This window comes from Musca autumnalis, unplaced genomic scaffold, assembly GCF_047663935.1.
Source record: "Musca autumnalis isolate F117 unplaced genomic scaffold, ASM4766393v1 scaffold_1, whole genome shotgun sequence".
NCBI lineage: Eukaryota > Metazoa > Arthropoda > Insecta > Diptera > Muscidae > Musca > Musca autumnalis.
The window spans coordinates 7,486,734-7,508,302 of NW_027411644.1; the positions used below are offsets into that span (position 1 = coordinate 7,486,734).

Sequence of the window (21,569 nt, forward strand, 5' to 3'; positions counted from 1 at the left end):
AATCCACCATTGACCAGATATTTGCCTTGAGACAAATCCTGGAAAAGACCCAAGAAATACCGACACCGTGCATCTTTTCGTCGATTAAAGAGCAGCCTTCGATAGCCCTATACGTTCAAGGTGTTCCAAGCGATGTCTGATTTTGGTATTCCTGCAAAGCACATTCGGCTTTGTAAAATGGCATTAACTGATACTCAGTCCTCGGTTAAAATAGGAAAGAACCTCTCCGAAGAGTTTATTATCAAAAGAGGTTTCCTTGTCTGAAACGGCCTGTCGTGTGATATTTTCAACGTCCTGTTGGAAAAGGCTATACGAGACGCGAAGGTCAAAAGAAGTAGAACAATATACACGAACAGTCATATGTTACTTGCTTATGCCGACGACATTGACATCATGGGTCGATCGGTAAAGGAAGTAACTGACACCTTTGCAAAAGTCGAAAGGCAATCTGCTAAAGTGGGTCTGGCGGTAAACGGCGAGAAGACCAAGTTGATGGTGTCGACGCGCAATGCGTCCACAGAGATCGAGCCAACTGTTGAGGTTGGTTCCTATAATTTTTAGGTAGTAAAGGACTTCGTCTACCTCGGCACGGCTGTAAACACAACCAACAATATCAGTTGTGAAATACGAAGAATAATAGTGTTGGCCAACTGATGCTACTTCGATCTGAGTAAGCAGTTTAGGAATAAGGACACATCTCGTCAAACAAAAACAACGCTTTACAAAACACTGGTACTACCCGTGCTAATGTATGGTTCCGGTACTTGCGCAAGCAGATAAGGCAGTGTTTGATGAAGAGATGAAAAGGCGCGATATTCCAGAAAGCGAAGCAGTAAACAGAGAGAATTGGAGATATTTTCTTAGTTCGGCTTATAGAACAAATGCTCTGTAATGGGTCAGCTATGTAAAGTAAGTTACTAAAGTCCACGACTTCATAGAACGGTACCTCCCGATTTTCTGAATTTTGAAAGTTATGTCCTCAATCTCCCACCTAAATGGCTTCAATTTGGTATTTAGTCTTCGTTGGGCTATACAACTTTCCATCTGAAATTTGGCGGTATAGGCCTTCATATAGCTCCCATAGAACGACGATAAATTTGGAAGTTTTAGGCAGGGGTATAAAACATTATAATAGGTACAAAACTTACATTGCAAAAAATTAAACAGTATACGTCCACGTAAGGTCTTCCCGATTTAAGATTTTTTGAAGATTTTAGTCACAATTTCCTACCTTATTGGTTTTATACTTGAATCTTGTGTTACCATATATATGAATGTAGGCTTTAGTCTAAATCCCATGGACCGGTATTGCCCAATTTTATGTATTTCGAGGGGTTTTTTGTCTAATTTTTAAACTGTGATTGCTGTAATTTGCAATTGTGTGTAGTCAGAGGATAGAAAGAAGAAGGCGGTGCCCTATACGAGCTATTTTAAAGAGTCTTGCTACATTTTCCTTCTGAAGTGGATGTAACGTGGTATTTTGGAATATAAACGGGTTGAAAGCCTTCGCACAGATAATTATCAGCATAAAGTGATTATCATCAGTTAAGATATTATTCTCCTCCAAGGAATTAGACTTAACGTTGAGGAAGAGTTTAGTAGTTACTAATTTTTCATATCGTCACCATAAATGCCCGAAGACGTAACCGACATGAAAATCGAAATTCGTTTTTTGACGTAATCTGATGCATAAAGCTAAAATACAGGCTCTGGCAAAATTTCAAGCTTCTACGTTCAAAAACAACGATCATATTCAAGAAATGGCATTTCGGAAAATGGGATAACACTGTGCAACATTTTTAAGGTGATCTTGTGCAAACAATTCGAACTGATGATTTTTTGAAAGTACAGACCCAAACGCCAATAAACCCTAGTTGGGTTTTGTTGTGTCAGATCCAGCTCGGATTTTATGGCCCCCTATAAACATGGTTAAATATTGAGTTTTTAAAGAAATTCGGGGCTATATCTATGAAACCAATGCGAATCTTCTTCTGACCTCTGAGGCAAATTTGTAGATAAGGACTAGAATAAAATATTTGGAGAAATAATGAACTCGAAAAACTACATTTATTGTCTCAAATTTCAAAATATATGCAAAAATTCCACAATTTTTATACATTTCGCACCGTATCTCGAAAACCGTTAATTTTTTCTGAATATTTTCTTCTGAAAAAATATTCCCTGGAACGTAATACACAACTCTTCAGAACACGTCATTGTTGTAAAATGCCTCTATGCCGTTGTTTTCAGTACATTTTTTAACGACGATTTAATAAAAATGTCAATAATGTATTGAAATCCGAAATGCGAGAATAAACTCTTGGTGTGAACTGTGTTTGAAATACGCGATGTAAAAGATATGATGCAAAATACCGCTGAAACAACATGGCGTAAGCATTTTAGAGTTTCAGAATGTTCTAAAGAATTGTTGAGAACTTTATTTGGAAGATTTTTGCAAGAGTTTACTTGGTTTAACTCCCAATAGTTTAGCCGATAGTGAACAGAATTTCAGCAATTGTGTAAAATTTTCTATACTTTGTAGATTTTGATGCCCTAGATGGAGTTTTTCTTATGTGGTTTTTTCAAAAGATAAGTTCTACTAGTTTAGGACTACAATATTTCTAAAGGCAGCAAGGCCAAATTCCTATTCGTTTCTGAGATAAAGGCCTGATAAATACAAAAAAGTGTAGATTTAGCCCGGTTTAGATGAGGCCATAAAATCCGAACTGGATCTGACAGGACAAAACCCTACTAGGGTTTTTGTAGTCCAAATATGTACTTTCAAAAAATGCATACTAGAAGTTGTTTGCATTTTCAGTTTTGCATAGTGTAATATTGCAGATTTGGTTGTAATGGAGGATCTCAAAACTAACCAATTCAGCGGTTTTGGTTTCACTACTTATTCCCCTTCGTATATGATCGATAAAATCCTATATACTCGCCTTCATAAGATTGATATTCCGTAAAACAGTTTTAAATTTTATAACGTTTTTTTGATTCTCCTGTAAAGTTTTGGTTTTGTGGGTTACGTCTTCGGGCATTTATGGTGACGATATATATTTCAATACAGTTCATGGTGGAGGGTATAAAAAGTTCGGTCCTGTCTAACTTTACGCCGTTCTTACTTGTTATAGTTATCACACTCAACATAACTAATTTGGTCGTAAAAATGTCGAAACGATGTGCGAAGCAATTATGCGGAAAATTATGTACTTTAGTGGGGAAGGTAGCAGACATTGTTGACCAGACTTTTGGGAAGTATGGTGTAAAAAGTTTAAACGAAATCTGTTTTCCCCTTCAGACATTGCTAGATCAATTCTAATTGTTTTGAAATGGTTTAGGTGTAAACATATGTATTTAGTGTGTAAAATTATTACATCGATGAGGCACAGAATATTTTGGAAAGTGTGATCAGTTTTAGATATACGACGAAGTACTAGAAAATGTTCAACATAGTGAATTGTGTTTAAAATGCCATAGCTGATTGTGATATATTTAAGTTGGGTATTTTTTATATAAAATATTAAAAGAGGAGATATAGTATTTACTTATATGACACAATGATTAGATGAGTATGCATTAATTCTACCTTATACTAATTCCGAGACATATCTTGATAATTAATCAGTTTTTCCATTTCCAAATAAATCACAAGGTGAAGGATAATAATGAATGAAGTCACTTAAAGACCCGAAAGATCCCGCTTTTCTGGTTGCACTCTTAGAGATATTGTATTACCAGAAGTAATTCAAAATTTTTTTTTGAAGTTCGACTTGCAGTTCTGACTATGCGAAAATTGGGCAACATTTTCTGATATTAACAAAAATTTTACCAAAACGACCTATATAATCTCCATTGTTATTTTTATCTTTCCCATATACATATGTATATTCTTCAAATGATATTTTGTCGTTGCAAGTTTATGCAAATACTATTCCATAATAAATAGGTTTGCTTTGTTATTGTCACATTTATTAATTGTTTTTCGAAATCATGTTTTGCCATCAATAAGAAGACATTGCGATGGAAATTGTCAATGTAATTTCACATTTCCTTTGGTGATTGAATGGCTGTGTGTATGACTGCTTATATCCACATGCAGGTTAGCATTTAGTACATTTCCGCACACAGACACACAAATGCATTGATAAGCGAATAAGCATGTCTTGTTGTTGTTGGCTTGGTATGTTTACCAACATACCCTCTAACATTGACATATACATATCCTGTGGAAATTGTTGTCATTTTGTTAATATTATTGTTGCTGTTGCTGATGTTGTTGTTGTTGTCTGTTATAGTAAGCACTTTTATCGGTGCTCTATATAATTATTTCCTATTTTTAGTTGATTTTCATGTTTGTGCTGCAAAACCATATTTTTTGGCACGCAGCCATTACTGTGAATAGCAGCAGTAGTCTCTGCAAAACAAAACAACAAATGACCATTTAGAGGACAATCTAAAAAAGGAGGACGGACGAACCATTAAAAGGATACCCTACATTTAGTTTGTTCAATCATGGCTATAGCAAAGCAGATAATGAAAATGGCGCCAATTAAAGCGTAAATACTTTCAGGACATTTGGTAGGGTACATAACACACATAAATCAATGCACACAAACACACGTGCATAGAAGTACATTCCACTGCTTTGCTCAGAGAATACAGCGATAAATATAACAAACAAAGGATGTATAGGAGAATGAAATTCTGTTGCAGTTGAAAATTAATTGCAATGTCAACATTAAATTGCAGAGGCAACTAATTCCTTTGCAATGGAAAAATACCCACAGATCCAGCCATATTGTCATTGAAATCTTTTTAGATAAAAATAAAGAAAATCAAATCTAATTTGCAAAAACGAGTAATATTTTTCTCTCTAATTGACTTTGTTCGGATATCATTATTTATGGTGCACGTTGCCCGTGGATGCTGTGGAATAATCAGTAATGCTTTAATTATTATATCGATTTAGCCATTAGGGTTATGACTTTTTGACATTTTTTCTCAAAAATGATTTCCTGCCTATTAATACCTAAAATAACATTCATTTCATTTTATTATAAAACAAAAAAGAGCGGAGTTAAGTTCGGCCGGGCCGAACTTTGTTATAACCTCCACCACAAGTTGTATTGAAGTAAAATGGAATAATTAGTTTCCTTTCGTGTATGAAGAAGACTTAATACTAAATTTCAGCAATTTCGGTAAAACAATGTGAGGCACCGTTCTATGGGGGCTATTTAAAAACGTCGATCTATACCGACAAATTTCTGACGGAGAGTTTTTAGACTCAAAGAAGACTAAATACCAAATTTCCTATATTTCGGTAAGAGAATGTGACTAAAACTTAAAAAATACCGAAAATCAAGAAGTACGCTTCTATGGGGATATAAGAAGACGTGGTCCTATACTGATAATACTCTTCTGGAATATTTTATAACTCTTGGAAGACTAAATAACGAATTTCAGCCATTTCGGTGGGATATTGACGTCACAATCTTCAGTATTACGAAAATCGGGAGGTACCGTTCTAAGGGGGCTATAGCGAAACGTGGACCTATACCGACGTATTTAAGTCGGAAATGTGGCAATATGAAAGCGTGGACCTGTACAGACAAATTTCTGGCGAACAGTTTTATATCACATTGAAGACTAAATACCAAATTTCAGCCATTTCGGTGGAATATTGAGGCCACAACGTTCAAAATACCGAAAATCGGGAGGTACCGTTCTATGGGGGCTATATAAAGGCATGGACCGATACCGACAATGTTCTGGGGAAAGTTTTATATCACCAAATTTCAGCCATTTCGGTGTGATAATAAAGCTAAAACCTTCAAAATACCGAAAATCAGAAGGTACCGTTCTATGGGGGCTATATGAGGGAGTGGACCGATACCGACAAAATTCTGGGGGAAAGTTTTATACCCCTAAAGAAGACTACATACCAAATTTCAGCCATTTTTGTAGGAAAATGAAGCTAAAATCTTAAAATACCGAAAATCGGGAGGTACCGTTCTATGGGGGCTATATCAAAACGTGGACCGATATATCCCATTTTCAATACCAACCATCCTGCAACTAATAAAAACTTCTGTACCAAATATAGACTGTCTATCTTTAAAATTGCGAGCTGTATCTTGATTTCAACAGACAGACAGACGGACGGACGGACGGACAGACAGACGGACATGGTTAAATCGACATAGAATTTTATGCTAATCATTAATTATACCCTCCATATGGTGGAGGATATAAAAAGGTTCCACACAAAAAACTTTGATTTTTTTTAATTTTATGAAATGAAGAAATAATGTTTCCTCAAAAAATATTTCCTGTTGCACGAATTACTGGTATATTCCCTATTAATGACTAAACTAGCTTTTATTCCATTTAAATTTTATAAAATTTTCAAAATTCTGAAAAATAAAAACTTTAAAAGCTTTTTTGTGCGGAAGCTTTTTTCATCGAATCACTTTATAATTAAGATTTTATGCAATCTTACTTGAAAACTCATTAAAATATCATACAGGGATACTAGGTTGTAAAAATGTGATACCCCTATTAGCCATATTGGTCAAATTCTAATACCTATATTTAAAAAGTAACGCTCAAAAATGTTAAGAGTTGTTGTTTTGTAGTCATATATATCATTATTCGGGGCAAAAGAGTCCTATGTTTTTCATAGCCAAATTTTTTCAAAATTGTGGATAGAGAATTGCTGAGATATATAAACCCTTCTTCAACCCTCAGTCTTTAGGCTAACGAGGGTATGTGCACTTTGATACGATAAAAATGTGCCTCATCGAAATAATAGTTTTTTTAGACCCGCAAATGTTTAGACGAAATCCGTTTTAGACTATTTGGAGTCGATTCAACCCTATCCATCCGTTTGAAGTCATCAAACGATTTGGTACAAAATTTGTTTCTCCAGACATAGGTCTGGTTCGAATATGATCTATAACGTTCCACACCTTCAGGAACCTTCCACACTGAATTTAAAATAAATGTCGCACAGGTGCGGTTTTAGAGCATGTCTCGAATTGTTATGAATTTATTTGCAGCAGGTTGCCATTTCGTTAACTTATTCACCAAAAATTGTCAACATAGGTCCATGTTTTCTTATAGCCCCCATATAACGCTACGGCCTAATTTCAGGTATTTTTCAAGTTTTTAGCTAAACGAATTAGCTAAAATGATGGTCCTTTCGGTACCTCCCCAAATAAAGCAAACATTTTCGCTAAAAGGTGCGTACGGGAACTCTCGAACTAATCAACCTATTTGGTCCAAAATTTGTTTCTCGTCATATTTCTTCCAGATATAGGATCAGGTTCGAATATGGACTATATCGGTCCTCACCATTCATCGGTACACTCCCATTCAAAATTTAACAATTTAAAAAAATTAAGATCGGCCTGGCCGATCTTTTTATACCCTCCACCATAAAATATTCTGAACTAAAATGGAATAATTAGTTTCCTGTTAGGTGCAAAAATTGTTCGGCGACGGATATCCCAAATGCCCAAAATGTATCTAAACATTTCTTCAATTTTTTCGTACATACATACATATATATAGTGGACACTGACCTCCCCGTGGTGTCACCTGGGGAACTGTCTTCAACACCCGTTAAAGGTAGTGAGCTAACATGTGCCGCGCGTTCACCGATAGGAACGTTAAAAACTTGGGTTTGGGCGTCGGGTTAGTAACCCTCCCCTAGAAAAAACAGCCTACTATGAAAAAACGAAAGAAAAACAAACCCCTCTAAAGTTGACGAACCCCGCAAATGTTTTAAGGACCATGATCTGCGAATCTGCACCTGGAATGTTCGCACTCTTTATAGAGAAGGTGCAGTCTTCGCATTGGCAGACGTACTTGAAAAGTACAAGGCCGATATTACTGCCATACAGAAAGTACGATGGATTGGAAAAGGCGCCACAACAACAGCTAATGGTGACGCACTGTATTATAGCTTCCATGACGTAAAGCATGAGTTTGATTGCTGATTCGTTGTTAGTCGGAGGCTATAATATCTGGTATCAAGCTTTACCCCAGTGAATGAAACACTTCCTGCAATTCAAATAAAAGCTAAATTCTCCAACATCAGGTTTATTTGCGCTCATGCTCCCACTGAAGAAAAGGACGAACAGACCAAAGATATATTTTACGAGCGCTAAGAAGAAACATATGACCGTTGCCCTGCCCATGACGTTAAAATCATTCTAGGCGATTTTAATGCCAGAATTGGAAAGGAGAATATCTTTGCCCCAACAGTCGGGACATTCAGTCTCCACAGTGAAACATCTGACAATGGTATGAGGCTGATAAACTTTACAGCTGCAAGAAACATGGTAGTTAGCAGTACCAGATTTAAGGATCTCGATATTCATAAGGGTACATGGCTGTCGCCAGATCAAAGAACAAGAAATCAAATTGATCACGTTGTGATAGATGGAAGACATGCATCAAGCGTGTTGCATGTACGGTCGTTCCGAGGAGCAAACATAGACTCGGACCACTACCTTCTTGCAGCAAAGGTACGTACCAGATTAAAAGTAGCAAACAAAGTGCGAACAGACACAACACGGAAGTTGGACATCGGTAAGCTGCAATCACAACAGATAGCCACAGCATATTCCACTCAACTGGCCTAACTGCTTAATCAAAGCACTCCTCGTCCCGATAACATAACAACACAATGGCAAAATATTGCCCACTCCATGCAAACAGCCGCAAAATCAGTACTTGGATACCAGAAACCTCCACCAAGGAATCCTTGGTATGGCCAGAAGTGTCATGCTGCTACCGAAGAGAAAAATGCGGCATATAAGGCTACTTTACAATCAGTAGCAACGCGTTGCGCACGAGAGAGATACAGGGAGTAAAGGAGAGAGGAGAAACGTCTTTTCCGCTGGAAAAAGAGAGAGATGGAAAAGCGGGAGTGTGAAAAAAATCGAGATGTACAGGAGCCAGAATGAAGTCCGAAAATTCTACCAAAGAGTCAATCATCAAACTGATGGCTTTGGTACATGCACATCCTCCTGTAGAGACCAGCAAGGTAATTTGTAACTGATACAAATAGTGTACTCAGGATATGGAAAGAACATTTTTCAAAACTGTTAGTATCCAATAGTAGCGAAGACGACGAAGATACCACAGTCCCAATCACAGAAGATGGTACTGAATGTATACCGCCTAGCGAAGATTAGGTAAAGACAACAATAAATCGGCTGAAGAATAATAAGGCAGCAGGAGCCGATGGCTTGCCAGCAAAGCTGTTCAAAACCGGAGGCGACACGCTGATAAGGTGTATTCATCAGCTAGTTAGCACCATCTGGCAGGAAGAACGAGTACCCGACGAATGAATCTGCTAAAGTAGGTCTGGCGGTAAAATGTGAGAAGACTAAGTTGATGGTGTCGACGCGCAATGCGTCCATTGAGCTCGGACCGACTGTGGAAGTTGGTTCCTATAATATTGAGGTAGTAAAAGACTTCGTCTACCTCGACACCTCCGTAAACACAACAAACGACGGTGCACGCAGAATTGGCAGACCAAGGAATAGATGGCGCAAACAAGTGGATGATGAGATGAAAAGACGCGGTATACCAGAGTGCGAAGCAACAAATAGAGAGAAATGAAGATCTTTTCTTAGTTCGGCCAATGGAACAAATGTTCTGTAATGGGCCAGCAAAGTAAGAAAGTAAGTACATACATAAATAATGGGGCGATATAACAAAATATGGATTTATATGGACGATTTTTGATGGAGGAGTTTTGGGACTTCTGAGAACTTAAAATGTCAAATTTCAGCTAGTTCGGTCAAAAATTTTAGGTAAAATCCTCAAAATACCGAAAATCGAGGGGTACCATTATATGGGGGCTATACCAAATCATGGAAGGTTTTTGCCGGAGAAGTTTCGTGAAAACCTGAAGTGTGAAATTACAGTTCCGTCAAAAAATTAGCTTAAATCCCCAAAATACCTTAAATCGGGAGGTACCGTTATATGGGAGCTAAAACCTGGACCTATCTTGGTAATTTTTAGTGGAGAAGTCTTTTGGTCATTGGGAACATCAAATGTCAAATTTTAACAAAAATGTCACAAAATGTAGCTAAAAGCCTCAAAATATACCTTACCTTATATCGGGAGTAGAGTTGGGCAATTGATCTCAAAAACGTATGAGTAACGTCATACAAACTAACGTATGATATTAAGTATACGCAGACTGTTCATACAAACAACCGGGGTACGTTGAACTAGGTCGTTCAATATAGTTTAATTGGCACAACTCTAATCGGGAGGTACCGTTATATAGGAGCTACACCCAAACGTGGACTTATCTTAGCAATTTGTAGTAAAGAAGATTTTTCGTAATTAAGAACCTCATATGTCAAATTTCAACTAATTCGGTAAAAAAATGTAGCTAAATGCCTCAAAACACCTTAAATCGGGAGGTACCGTTATATGAGGGCTATAACCAAACGTGGACCAATCCTCACCATTTTGATGTAATTTTGACCTCTTGAAACTCCAAGTGCCAAATTGGAGCCAATTTGGGAGGAAAATGTAGCTAAATTACCCTCCATACTATGGTAGAGGGTATACATTTGTTTCTCATTAGTGCAATTTAGGGGCATGTCTCCTTTTGCAGCAGTCCCGATTTTAGGTATTTTCAAGTTTTTAGCTGACCGAATTAGCTCAAATTGTGGGCATTGGTACCCTCGTAACAGAAAGAAAATTAATTATTCTCTACAAGTTGATAATTTTTCATGGAAATAACTGTTTCAGACAATTCTATCTGTCTGGAGTTCACGATAACTCTCGAACGAATCAATCGAGTTTGTCCTTAGATAAAGTTCGAAGATGGATCATATCGGTTCTTCCTCTCCCCACATAAGTTAACAAGTGTGTACGGTAACTCTCGAACGAATCCACCTATTTGGTCCAAAATTAGTTTCTCAATATATTAGATCAGGTTCGTATGTGGTCTATATCGGTCCTTTGCAGGTTGTTCTCGTTCCCCTTATTGAAACTGTAAAATTTTTATCGAGCTGAAATCCATAAATTAGGCTTAATGTTTATGATACCTACCCCACTGACGCCTAAAAATTAACCCTGAATACTCCCAAAACTTCTTTTGTCACCTACGGAAGGTAAGGATTTGTTCATATCAGATTTAGGTTGATCCCTTCTCTTTTTGTACAGTTACTTACTGAGTACATATCTATGTCGGAAAAGCATCCTGATACATTTCTATTTTATTTCTTATATAATTAATTTTCATTTCATCTGTGCTTCACTAAAAGCTGTTTTTTTTCTTCTTTACAGCCATACACATCACGGTCAACGGTTATGCCAAGATACGCTGGATAAAGAAGGGATATCCACGTGACAGTGAACGGGCTATGTGCCGAGCCTATCGTTCGTATTTGTCATCGCGTTCGTATGTCTTGGGCTCGTGTGGCAGCAATTCATGTCTGGATTGGACAGCTGGTGAATATTCATATACATTTCATGTTATACTGCCGGAAAATTTACCAACCTCGTTCGATGGCAAATACGGACAAATACATTATGAGATCATAACGACGATAGATAGACCAGGAAGATATCCCAAAGTATTCAAATTGCCTTTTACGGTGATACATCCAGTAGATTTAAATAGTGATGCCATCTATAGGGTGAGTTGTGAAAAAAACCGAAGAATGAATGCTTTGAATGATTTATATGTGTGTGTTTGTGTTATTTTACAGGTACCCCTAGAAATATTAGATCGTAAACGTTTTTGGAGTTTTTGCTGCCCAACTGGACCACTTACTGTTAAATTTTCCACACCCTATTGCGGCTATGCTCCCGGTCAAAAAATCCACTTCGTTTTGTACATTAACAATGAATCGTCCATTGACATCACCCAATGCGATGTGAAACTGAAACAGGAGGTCACCTATGAAACTCACGATCCGCAACATGAATATCGTTATGACAAGCATTTGATAGCGTCCAAACAATTCGGCAACGTCTTGAGATGGAGTCGTAAAGTCTATCGTGGCTACTTAGAACTGCCATCTATACCGCCCACATCGGCCAAGTTGTCATGTCCGATAACGGTTAACTATGCCATGAAAATAATTATCAAACCAACAGAATTCCATTGGAAAATGAAATTGAAAATTCCGCTGACAATTGGTAGTGTGCCCATAATGGATAGTGGTAATAGCGCCGGCCTGTTACAGGCCAATAACAATAGCATAATGCGTGCTGAATCAAGGGACGAGCCGCAGGTGACAATGTTGCCACCATTAGAAGTGGATGATGATAATGCCAATGAAAATTCAACACCTACAATAATGATTACAGATACCGATAATCCTCCTGATTATATACCGATGAGTGAGTATTTGTAAATTTGGTAGTTTCGTTAAGATTTATTGAAAGCTGTGACAGAAGATAAAATGAGTTCGAAATTAATGAGAAACGTTGTGTGTGGAACTAAGCTAAATTTCCTTAGGTCATAACAGCTCAAATCAAAAAAAACTTACATCAAAATTGCGCCCTCCTGCAGTACTATTAGTTAACTATTACACTGTGCAACATTTTTTAACTAAACAAACAACTTCTGCCGAACATTTTATGAAAGCAGAGAACCAGTAGACAAAAATCCTATTTGGGTTTTGTTTTCTTAGATCGGGTTTGGATTTTATGACTTTATAAAGCAAATCGGGGCTATATCTCTGAAATCAATACGAATCTTGCTTTGACCTCTGCACCAAACTTGTGGATAGGAGCAAGAAAAAATAATTTTGGAGGATTAATGAACTCGAAAAACTTCAATTATTGCCTCAAATTTTAAAATACATATGTATATGTATCTAAAAATTTCATAATTTGTACATATTTCGCAGCGTATCTCCAAATGTTATCTTTGTGAAAAATATTCGCTGGAATGTAATACACAACTCCTCACAACTTTTCGTTGTTGTAAAATGCCTCTATCACGTCTTTTCTAGCATATTTTTCAACGACAATTTGATAAATATGTCAACATTGCATTGAAATCCCAAATATGAGAACATAATAATATGTTTTGTAGAAGATATGACATGAAATATAGTTTAAACAACGTGAAATACGCATTTTAGAGTTTCAGAATGTTCTGAAGAATTGCTGGCCACATTATTTGGAACATTTTCCGAAAGTCTACTTGGTTCAACTCCCAAACGAAATTCCAGAAATTATGTAAAATTTTCTATATTTTAACGATTTTGTTGCGCTAGATGCAGTTTTTCCTAGTTCGTCTGTTTGACACATATGTAAGTTCTACTGCTTTTGGCACACAACATCGCTGAAGACTGCGAAGCAAAATTTTTATTAATTTCTGAGATAAAGGCCCAATAAGTAGAAAAAGGCTCGTTTTAGCCAGGTTTAGATGAGACCATAAAATGCAAATCCGATCTAACAACACAAAACCCCAACTAAGGTTTTGGTACACGCAGAGAAAAAATATTTTTCGCTTTTGTTGGAACAAAAATATCTGTTTTGCTTCCAAAAATGTATTTGTTTTGTTCAAACATTGTAATCCAAATCCAAAAATACCATCTTTTATTCCAAACATAGAAAACAAAAACAACTTTCGAATTTCCGCAATATTGTAAAAATCGTTAACAATACCGATTGTAGGAACTATCATAATCTAATTTTGTTTACAAAAAGTATTGTCAACCCAGAAAACCAGCCCAGAAATTTTTGATTTGAGTGTATATACTTCTCATATACACTTTTCACATAACTTGGATATAAATGTCGCGTATAATATTTCAATCATTAATTAACACAATACATGGTTTGCTGCATTGGCTGACAACAAAGACAAACAAAAAGCCACAAGAACCCACCACAACATAAGGAATAATTAAACACCATAACAAACTCCGGTATAACACCAAACCTCAAAGCACAATGAAGATAGAAGAATGAAACAAAACAGAAACAAATATAAAGAAGAGTCTCATTGTTGGTATACATACACACAAAAACAAAGATAAAGGCATCATGTCATACAAGCAAAACTCACCATAATTGTTTTTCAACACGGCATCGAATAGCGAGAGAAGACAAAAAATTGTCGAAGAAAACAGAGAACTATTGTCCAGTTGACAAAAACTATTTTTGGATTTAACAAAACCCAATTGTTGGAATCACAATACTACATTTGGAATTTAACAATATCTTTACAATACATATTTTGCTCTTCGAATATTGTTGGATCAATCATATTTTTTCTCTGCGTGTAGTCTCAATATGTACTTTCCGAAAATATCCACTAGAAGTTGTTTGCATTTCCAGTGTTGCACAGTGTAATTATTTGATCTAGAAGGGTTTCCGTACAAAAAGTTTAAACATGATACATTGTGTTTTATCCTTCACAATGATTCCGTTAATCTTTTGTTATTGCAATTTTATGGTTAATAATTCACATTTGAATTTATTTTAAGAATTCCACATATTTTAAAATCACATGGGACGAAATATTTTAACACGCTAGTTGTAGTAAACAAAATGTCAAGTCATTAACAAAATATATCCCCTGTGACCAGCCAAGCTTTTATATTTTAAAGTAATTGCAAAACGCTGTCAACACGAATAAATGTGCATGGCAATTGAATGAAATATGCATTTCTAATTAAGTCATGAACTGGAAACATATATACATAAGTTTTTTCATATATGAGGTTTTTGGGTCAAATGGAAAAAATTTAGGGGGTAGAAATTTAAAAAAAATATAGAGTATAAAAATTTTACTACGACAAATTTTTTCCTTTATAATATTGAAAAAAAAAAAAAAACAGTTAAAGTAGATTTTTGCAGGAATTGGAACCGAGCATTATTATTATTCTGTTTAAAACTTTTTTATTCAAAATAAAATCCGGTAATACAACTTATGACAGGTTAGGATTTTTTTTAAATCATCTGTGATTTTTATATAGAACTACACCAGTCGACTTATTTTGTTTTGGTTTAATCTAATCTACTACTTTTTACAATTTTTAATACCATACAGGAAAACAAATTGTCGTAGTAAAAATTTGTATATTACACTGTGCAACAGTGAGCAACTGAGGATTTTTTGAAAGTACAGACCCGAACGACAAGAAACCCTAGTTGGGTTTTGTTGTGTCATATCCAGCTCGGATTTTATGGCCCCATCTAAACATGGTTAAATATTGATTTTTTTAAGAAATTCGTGGCTATATCTTCTGACCTCTAAAGCAAATTTGTAGATAAGGACAAGAATAAAATATTTGCAGAAATAATGAACTCGAAAAACTACATTTATTGCCTCAAATTTCAAAATATATGCAAAAATTCCACAATTTTTATACATTTCGCACCGTATCTCCAAAATCGTTAATTTTTCCTGAATATTTTCTTTTGGAAAAATATTCCCTGGAATGTAATACACAACTCTTCAGAACATGCCATTGTTGTAAAATGCCTCTATGCCGTATGCAGTACATTTTTCAACTACGGTTTCATAAAAATGTCAATAATGTTGGTGTGAACTGTGTTTGAAATACGAATTGTAAAAGATATGATGCAAAATACTGCTGACACAACATGAAGTAAGCATTTTAGAGTTTCAGAATGTTCTAAAGAATTGTTGAGAACTTTATTTGGAAGATTTTTGCAAAAGGTTACTTGGTTCAACTTCCAATAGTTTAGCCGATACTGACCAGAATTTCAGCAATTATGTAAAATTTTCTATATTTTATAAATTTTGATGCCCTAGATGGAGTTTTTCTAATGTGGTTTTTTCAAAAGATAAGTTCTACTAGTTCAGGGCTACAATATTGCTAAAGACAGGCCAAATTCCTATTCGTTTCTGAGATAAAGTCCTAATAAATACAAAAAAGTGTAGATTTAGCCCGGTTTAGATGAGGCCATAAAATCCGAACTGAATCTGACAGGACAAAACCCTACCAGGGTTTTGTAGTCTAAATATGTACTTTCAAAAAATGCAGACTAGAAGTTGTTTGCATTTTCAGCGTTGCATAGTGTTATTACAGGTTCTGCAACAGACATTTTGAGTTTTTGGGTAACGTAGGTGATGGAAGATACCAAGGAACGGTCCTGACCGGCTTTAACATGGCAAAGTCCAGGATTAATCTTGGCCCCTCTTTCATCTCAAGTGGACACTGACCTCCCCGTGGTGTCACCTGGGGTAGCTGCCTTTAACAGCCGTTAAAGGTAGTGAGCTAAAATGTACCGCGCGTACCGTGGGAAAGGCGTCACAACAACACCTAAAGGTGATGCACTGTATTATAGCTGCCTTGACACAAAGCATGAGTTAGGTTGCGGATTTGTCGTTGGTCGGAGGTTAAAACATCTGGTCTCCAGCTTCACCCCAGTGAATGAAAGACTCGCTGCAATTCGATTAAAAGCAAAATTTTTCAACATCAGGTTTATTTGCGCTCATGCTCCCATTGAAGACAAGGACGAACAGAAAAAAGATATATTTTACAAGCGCTTAGAAGAAACTTATAACCGTTGCCCTGCCCATGACATTCAAATTATACTAGGCGATTTTAATGCCAAAATTGGAAAGGAGAATATCTTTGGCCCAACAGTCGGGAAATTCAGTCTCCACAGTGAAACATCTGACAATGGTATGAGGCTGATAGACTTTGCAGCTGCAAAAAAAAACATGGTAGTTAGCAGTACCAGATTTAAGCATCTCGATATTCATAAGGGCACCTGGCTGTCGCCAGATCAAAGAACAAGAAATCAAATTGATCATGTTGTGATAGATGGAAGACATACATCAAGCATGTTGGATGTACGATCGTTCCGAGGTGCAAACATAGACTCGGGCCACTACCTTGTTGCAGCAAAGGTACGCACCAGACTAAACGTAGCAAACAAAGTGCGAACAGACACAACACGGAAGTTGGACAGCATACTCCACTCAACTAGCCCAACTGCTTAATCAAAGCACTCCTCGTCCCGATAACATATCAGGACAATGGCAAAACATTACCCACTCCATGCAAACAGCCGCAAAATCAGTACTTGGATACCGGAGACCTCCACCAGGGAGTCCATGGTATGACCAGGAGAAAAATGCGGCATATAGGGCTACTTTACAATCAGTAGCAACGCGTAGCGCTCGAGGGACGTATCGAGAGAAAACGAGAGAGGGGAAACGTGTTTTCTGCAGGAAAAAGAGAGAGTTGGAAAAGCAAGAGTGTGAAAAAATCGAGATGTACAGGAGACAGAATGAAGTCCGAAAATTCTACCAAAGAGTGAAACATTAAACTGATGGCTTTGGTACATGCACATCCTCCTGTAGAGACCAGCAAGGTAATTTGTAACTGATACAGATAGTGTACTCAGGATATGGAAAGAATATTTTCAAAACTGTTAGTATCCAATAGCAGCGAAGACGACGTATACCGCCTAGCCAAGATGAGGTAAAGACAGCAATAAATCGGCTGAAGAATAATAAGGCAGCAGGAGCCGATGGCTTGCCAGCAAATCTGTTCAAAACCGGAGGCGACACGCTGATAAGGTGTATTCATCAGCTAGTTAGCACCATCTGGCAGGAAGAACGAGTATCCGACTATTGAATCTGCTAAAGTAGGTCTGGCGGTAAAAGGTGAAAAGACTAAGTTGATGTTGTCGACGCGCAATGCGTCCATTGAGCTCGGACCGACTGTGGAAGTTGGTTCCTAAAATATTGAGGTAGTAAAAGACTTCGTCTACCTCGGCACCTCCGTAAACACAACAAACGACATCAGTTGTGAAATAAAAAGAAGAATACAACAGATGCTACTTTGGTTTAAGTAAGCAGTTTAAAAACAAAGCCACATCTCGTCAAACAAAAATAACGCTCTACAAAACACTGATACTACCCGTTCTGATGTATTGCTCCGAAGCCTGGGTACTTGCGCAAGCAGACATGGTAGTGCTTGGTGTGTTTGAGAGAAAAATTCTTAGAAAGATCTACGGACCAATCTGCGTTGACGGTGAATATCGACGTCGCATGAACCACGAGCTGTATCTGCTATACAATGACATCAATATTGTTAAACGTATCGAGATGCCACGTTTGCGTTGGCTAGGCTATATCATAAGAATGAGCGATGATGAACCCGCTAAAAAGGCGTATAAATTCGAGCCACATGGCGGTGCACGCAGGCCAAAGAATAGATGGCGCAAACAAGTGGATGATCGGATCTTTCACGTCTTCCTTTGCAAGGGTTCCAATGCTGATGAAAAGATCGGATCTTTCACGACTTCCTTTGCATTGTTTCAAATGCTAAGGAAAAGATCGGATTTTTCACGACTTCGTTTGAACCAATTCAAAAGATGCCATGAAATCACGTCATCGCATGGAACTCCTTCCTTCAAATTTTGCTGGGTATCTTTGACAAAAATTCTCTGCTAGTCCCTGATATAATTTTTTAACAAATATTTTCAACGACTATAGATAAAACTATATATTAATCTTCAGATCTGTATTTAAAAACTCAGCTTTTGTCAGAAAAAAATAAATCACTCAAAAATAAAAATTGTAAATAATTAAAACAAGTAAAAAAACTAAAATTCGGTAGGCCGAACTTTTTTTAATAGCCTCCACGATAACATATTCTGAACATAAAATAAATATTTAGTTACCTTTCTGTAACGAAAGTGCCAATATCTCACAATGGTGATGACTGAAAATCCTAAGTACTAATCATATTAAATTTGGTCCGAAAATTTAGATAAAAACTTCAAAACCCTTAAATCGGATAGTACCGTTCCAAAACGTCGACTTATGTACAAATACCCATATTTTTGGTGGGGAAGTTTTTTTGACCTGTGGGAACTCTAAATGCCAAATTAAATCAATTTTGACCAAAAAAATTTAGAAAACTTCAGGACACCAGAAATTGGGCTGTATCAGTATATGTCAAATTACATCCTACGTCGATAAAACAACTTAAAAATACAAATAATGCAAATACTATTTGGCCACTGTGAACCCTGCATGTCACCCAACATACACCTAAGTTTGCCCGGAAATATTGATAAAAGCTTCAAAATACCAGAAAGCGGGCGGTATACAATTTTTAGTGGATCAATTTTTTGACTACAATGAGCCCTAAATGCTAAATAACAACCAATAAAGACCGAAAATTTTGATAAAAAACATACAAATTTCTGAAACGTGGACATACATATATAGACAGCTTTGTGAAAATGTTTCTAGCATCTAAAAAAAAAAAACAAAATTATAACTAATTCTGTGGTCAAATGCGAATAACACCGAATAATACCCATAACCGAAAAAATATTCTGTGAATATATATTTATATAATTATTTTAAATTATTATATTAATTATTTAAATTTTATTAAAACTCTTTATTGCATGTACGAATTAATTTTTTTCTGTACAAAAGTTGCCGTATGTAGTTTTATTTTTAGATTTGAAAATTTTTTATTGAAATTTTTCTTCAAAAGTTGAAAATTACAAAAAGTCGATTTTTCTGAATTCCAATTGCGTTGAAATGAATGGACCGAATAAAGCTTTATAAGCGTAGAGTCATAGACAACAGACAATATTATAACAAAATGCAAAAAACCACACAAAAATATGCGAAAATACCCGAGTTTTACTTCAATTTTTGCAACAATTTTTTGTGGCGCTTAAACGACCAGAGGCTTTAAGTGGGTTAAACAAGGACATAGTTTTTTACCCAAAATATCTCGGGTGTGGTTCAGTTTTTCCACATTTTTGTTATGGAAAGCTATAATAAAGTACATATATGTGGTAAAAAACTAAAAATTTGCAGAAGGCGACTTACGTAGTTTTATTTGAAAATCACAGAAATATACAAATCTTGCTTTCCTTAATTAGGCAACTGTTTGTTAGTTTTTTGCGACATACAGTGTTACATAAGTACATATGTTGACAGAAGAAATTTTTTTGTGCGGCAGTTGTTATGTGAAAACAAAAAAATTATCTAATTTTTCCGTGCGACATTATTAATAAGAATATCGTTGTGAAAACTTTCCTATAGAAATTAAAAAGACGACTTCTGTTGAAACATAAAACACAGGGTTTAGTAGTCTTGCTATTATTTAGTGTTTTAGTATCGAAAATGCGGCCTAGAAGTATGCTACAAACATTTAATGTTGTTGTTAAATACCTTAAAATTTAACAAATACGAATTTAACAACATGAAATTATAGGAACAATATCAAACTGGTATAGATTCACCAAAAAACTACACAAATGAAAGTATAAGGAAGTTTTTTACTTGGTTATTTTATGTACTTCGCATCAACCGCATCAACAGTGGCATATTGTCTGTCTACTTGTCTGGGCTTTAATGATGAATCATTCAATCAGTCCCTTATCACCCAACTCTTTTATATACATAGAGATATTTATTAAAAATACGAAAATATGTTTCCTAATGCAACATTTTTACTTTGTGCTTTATTTTTTAACTTCCAGTGCCACCATCATACGAAGATGCCATGGCCTTAAGTGAGAAATTCTTTGACGATTTGGCCTATATGGAGAATGTTAGCGTTTCCAGTGTGGTGACCAACAACAAGAATGAAAACTTTAAACCACGCTATCCCGTCTATTATTATTACGAGACACCCATAATACCACCCGGTAGTGATGATTCCGCTAATGAATCAGAATAATTGTTGTTTGTGTTTTTTTTCTATAAATTTACATACATTATTAACTATGAAAAAATCCTATCAACAAAAAAACAACAATAAGAACCCATTGATATGCATTTGTTACTTTTTATATGTCTTTCGTAATGCAAAAAAAAACCAAAAATATTTATTAAACGTATCCTTTGATGAAATTGTAGTTAGTCCTATAAAATTTCAAAACTTACCATTTTATTATTATTGTTAATATTGAAACAAATTTAATAATATTTATAAATCGACACACATACACACATCCAGAACACTTTTGCAAAGTTGTTGAACTGCAGCAACAAAATAATCAGAGAACAAAACAATCGGTATGTCTTAGATTTGATTTGAGTCCAGTAATTGTATTTTCTTTACAAAAAATATTCTTCCTTTGCTTTGTCTGTTCTTTTTAATTCTTCTATAGTAAAAAATTAAGAAAAAAAAAACAAAATCTGCACGCCTTACCACTCAACATTTTAAGTATGAATATCTTTCGAATAAATTGAATGATTCTGTTTTTATGTTCGTTCCTTTTTGGTATGGAATTTGTTATTTGGTTTGTGTATTCGTAGCTCTGGTCCTTGACTTTTATTTCGTACTTAAATTAAGTTATGTGAATTTGTATGTGTTTATTGCGCCTTACCATTGAATTGGCTTTTGTAACAAAAACAACAACAACACCACCAATTCACAACTACTCGTACTACCAAATACTACTACCTACCACAACCCACCTCCTAGAACAACTATTACAATAATAATACAAATAACAAAAACAACAGCAACAAAACACCATGTCCTTGGTTAATGGTTAATAATGAACAAACCAAATTTCTTTGTTTCTGTGTTTCTCTTTCA

The 21,569-nt window shown here is 35.8% G+C and overlaps 1 protein-coding gene across 3 annotated transcripts in view; it reads left to right on the forward strand.

Annotated features, from left to right (window-relative positions):
• LOC141390474 (arrestin domain-containing protein 17) overlaps positions 1-21,569 on the forward strand; it is a 33,373-nt gene that overhangs the window by 3,852 nt on the left and 7,952 nt on the right. For 2 of the 3 annotated variants that reach the window (XM_073963432.1, XM_073963442.1), the window contains exons 2-4: positions 11,326-11,678; positions 11,751-12,387; positions 20,503-20,670. In XM_073963432.1, the coding sequence (XP_073819533.1) occupies positions 11,326-11,678; positions 11,751-12,387; positions 20,503-20,670 (1,158 nt within the window). Of the gene's footprint in view, positions 1-11,325; positions 11,679-11,750; positions 12,388-20,502; positions 21,041-21,569 lie in introns of all 3 variants that reach the window. The other variant, XR_012409366.1, reaches the window with a different exon arrangement.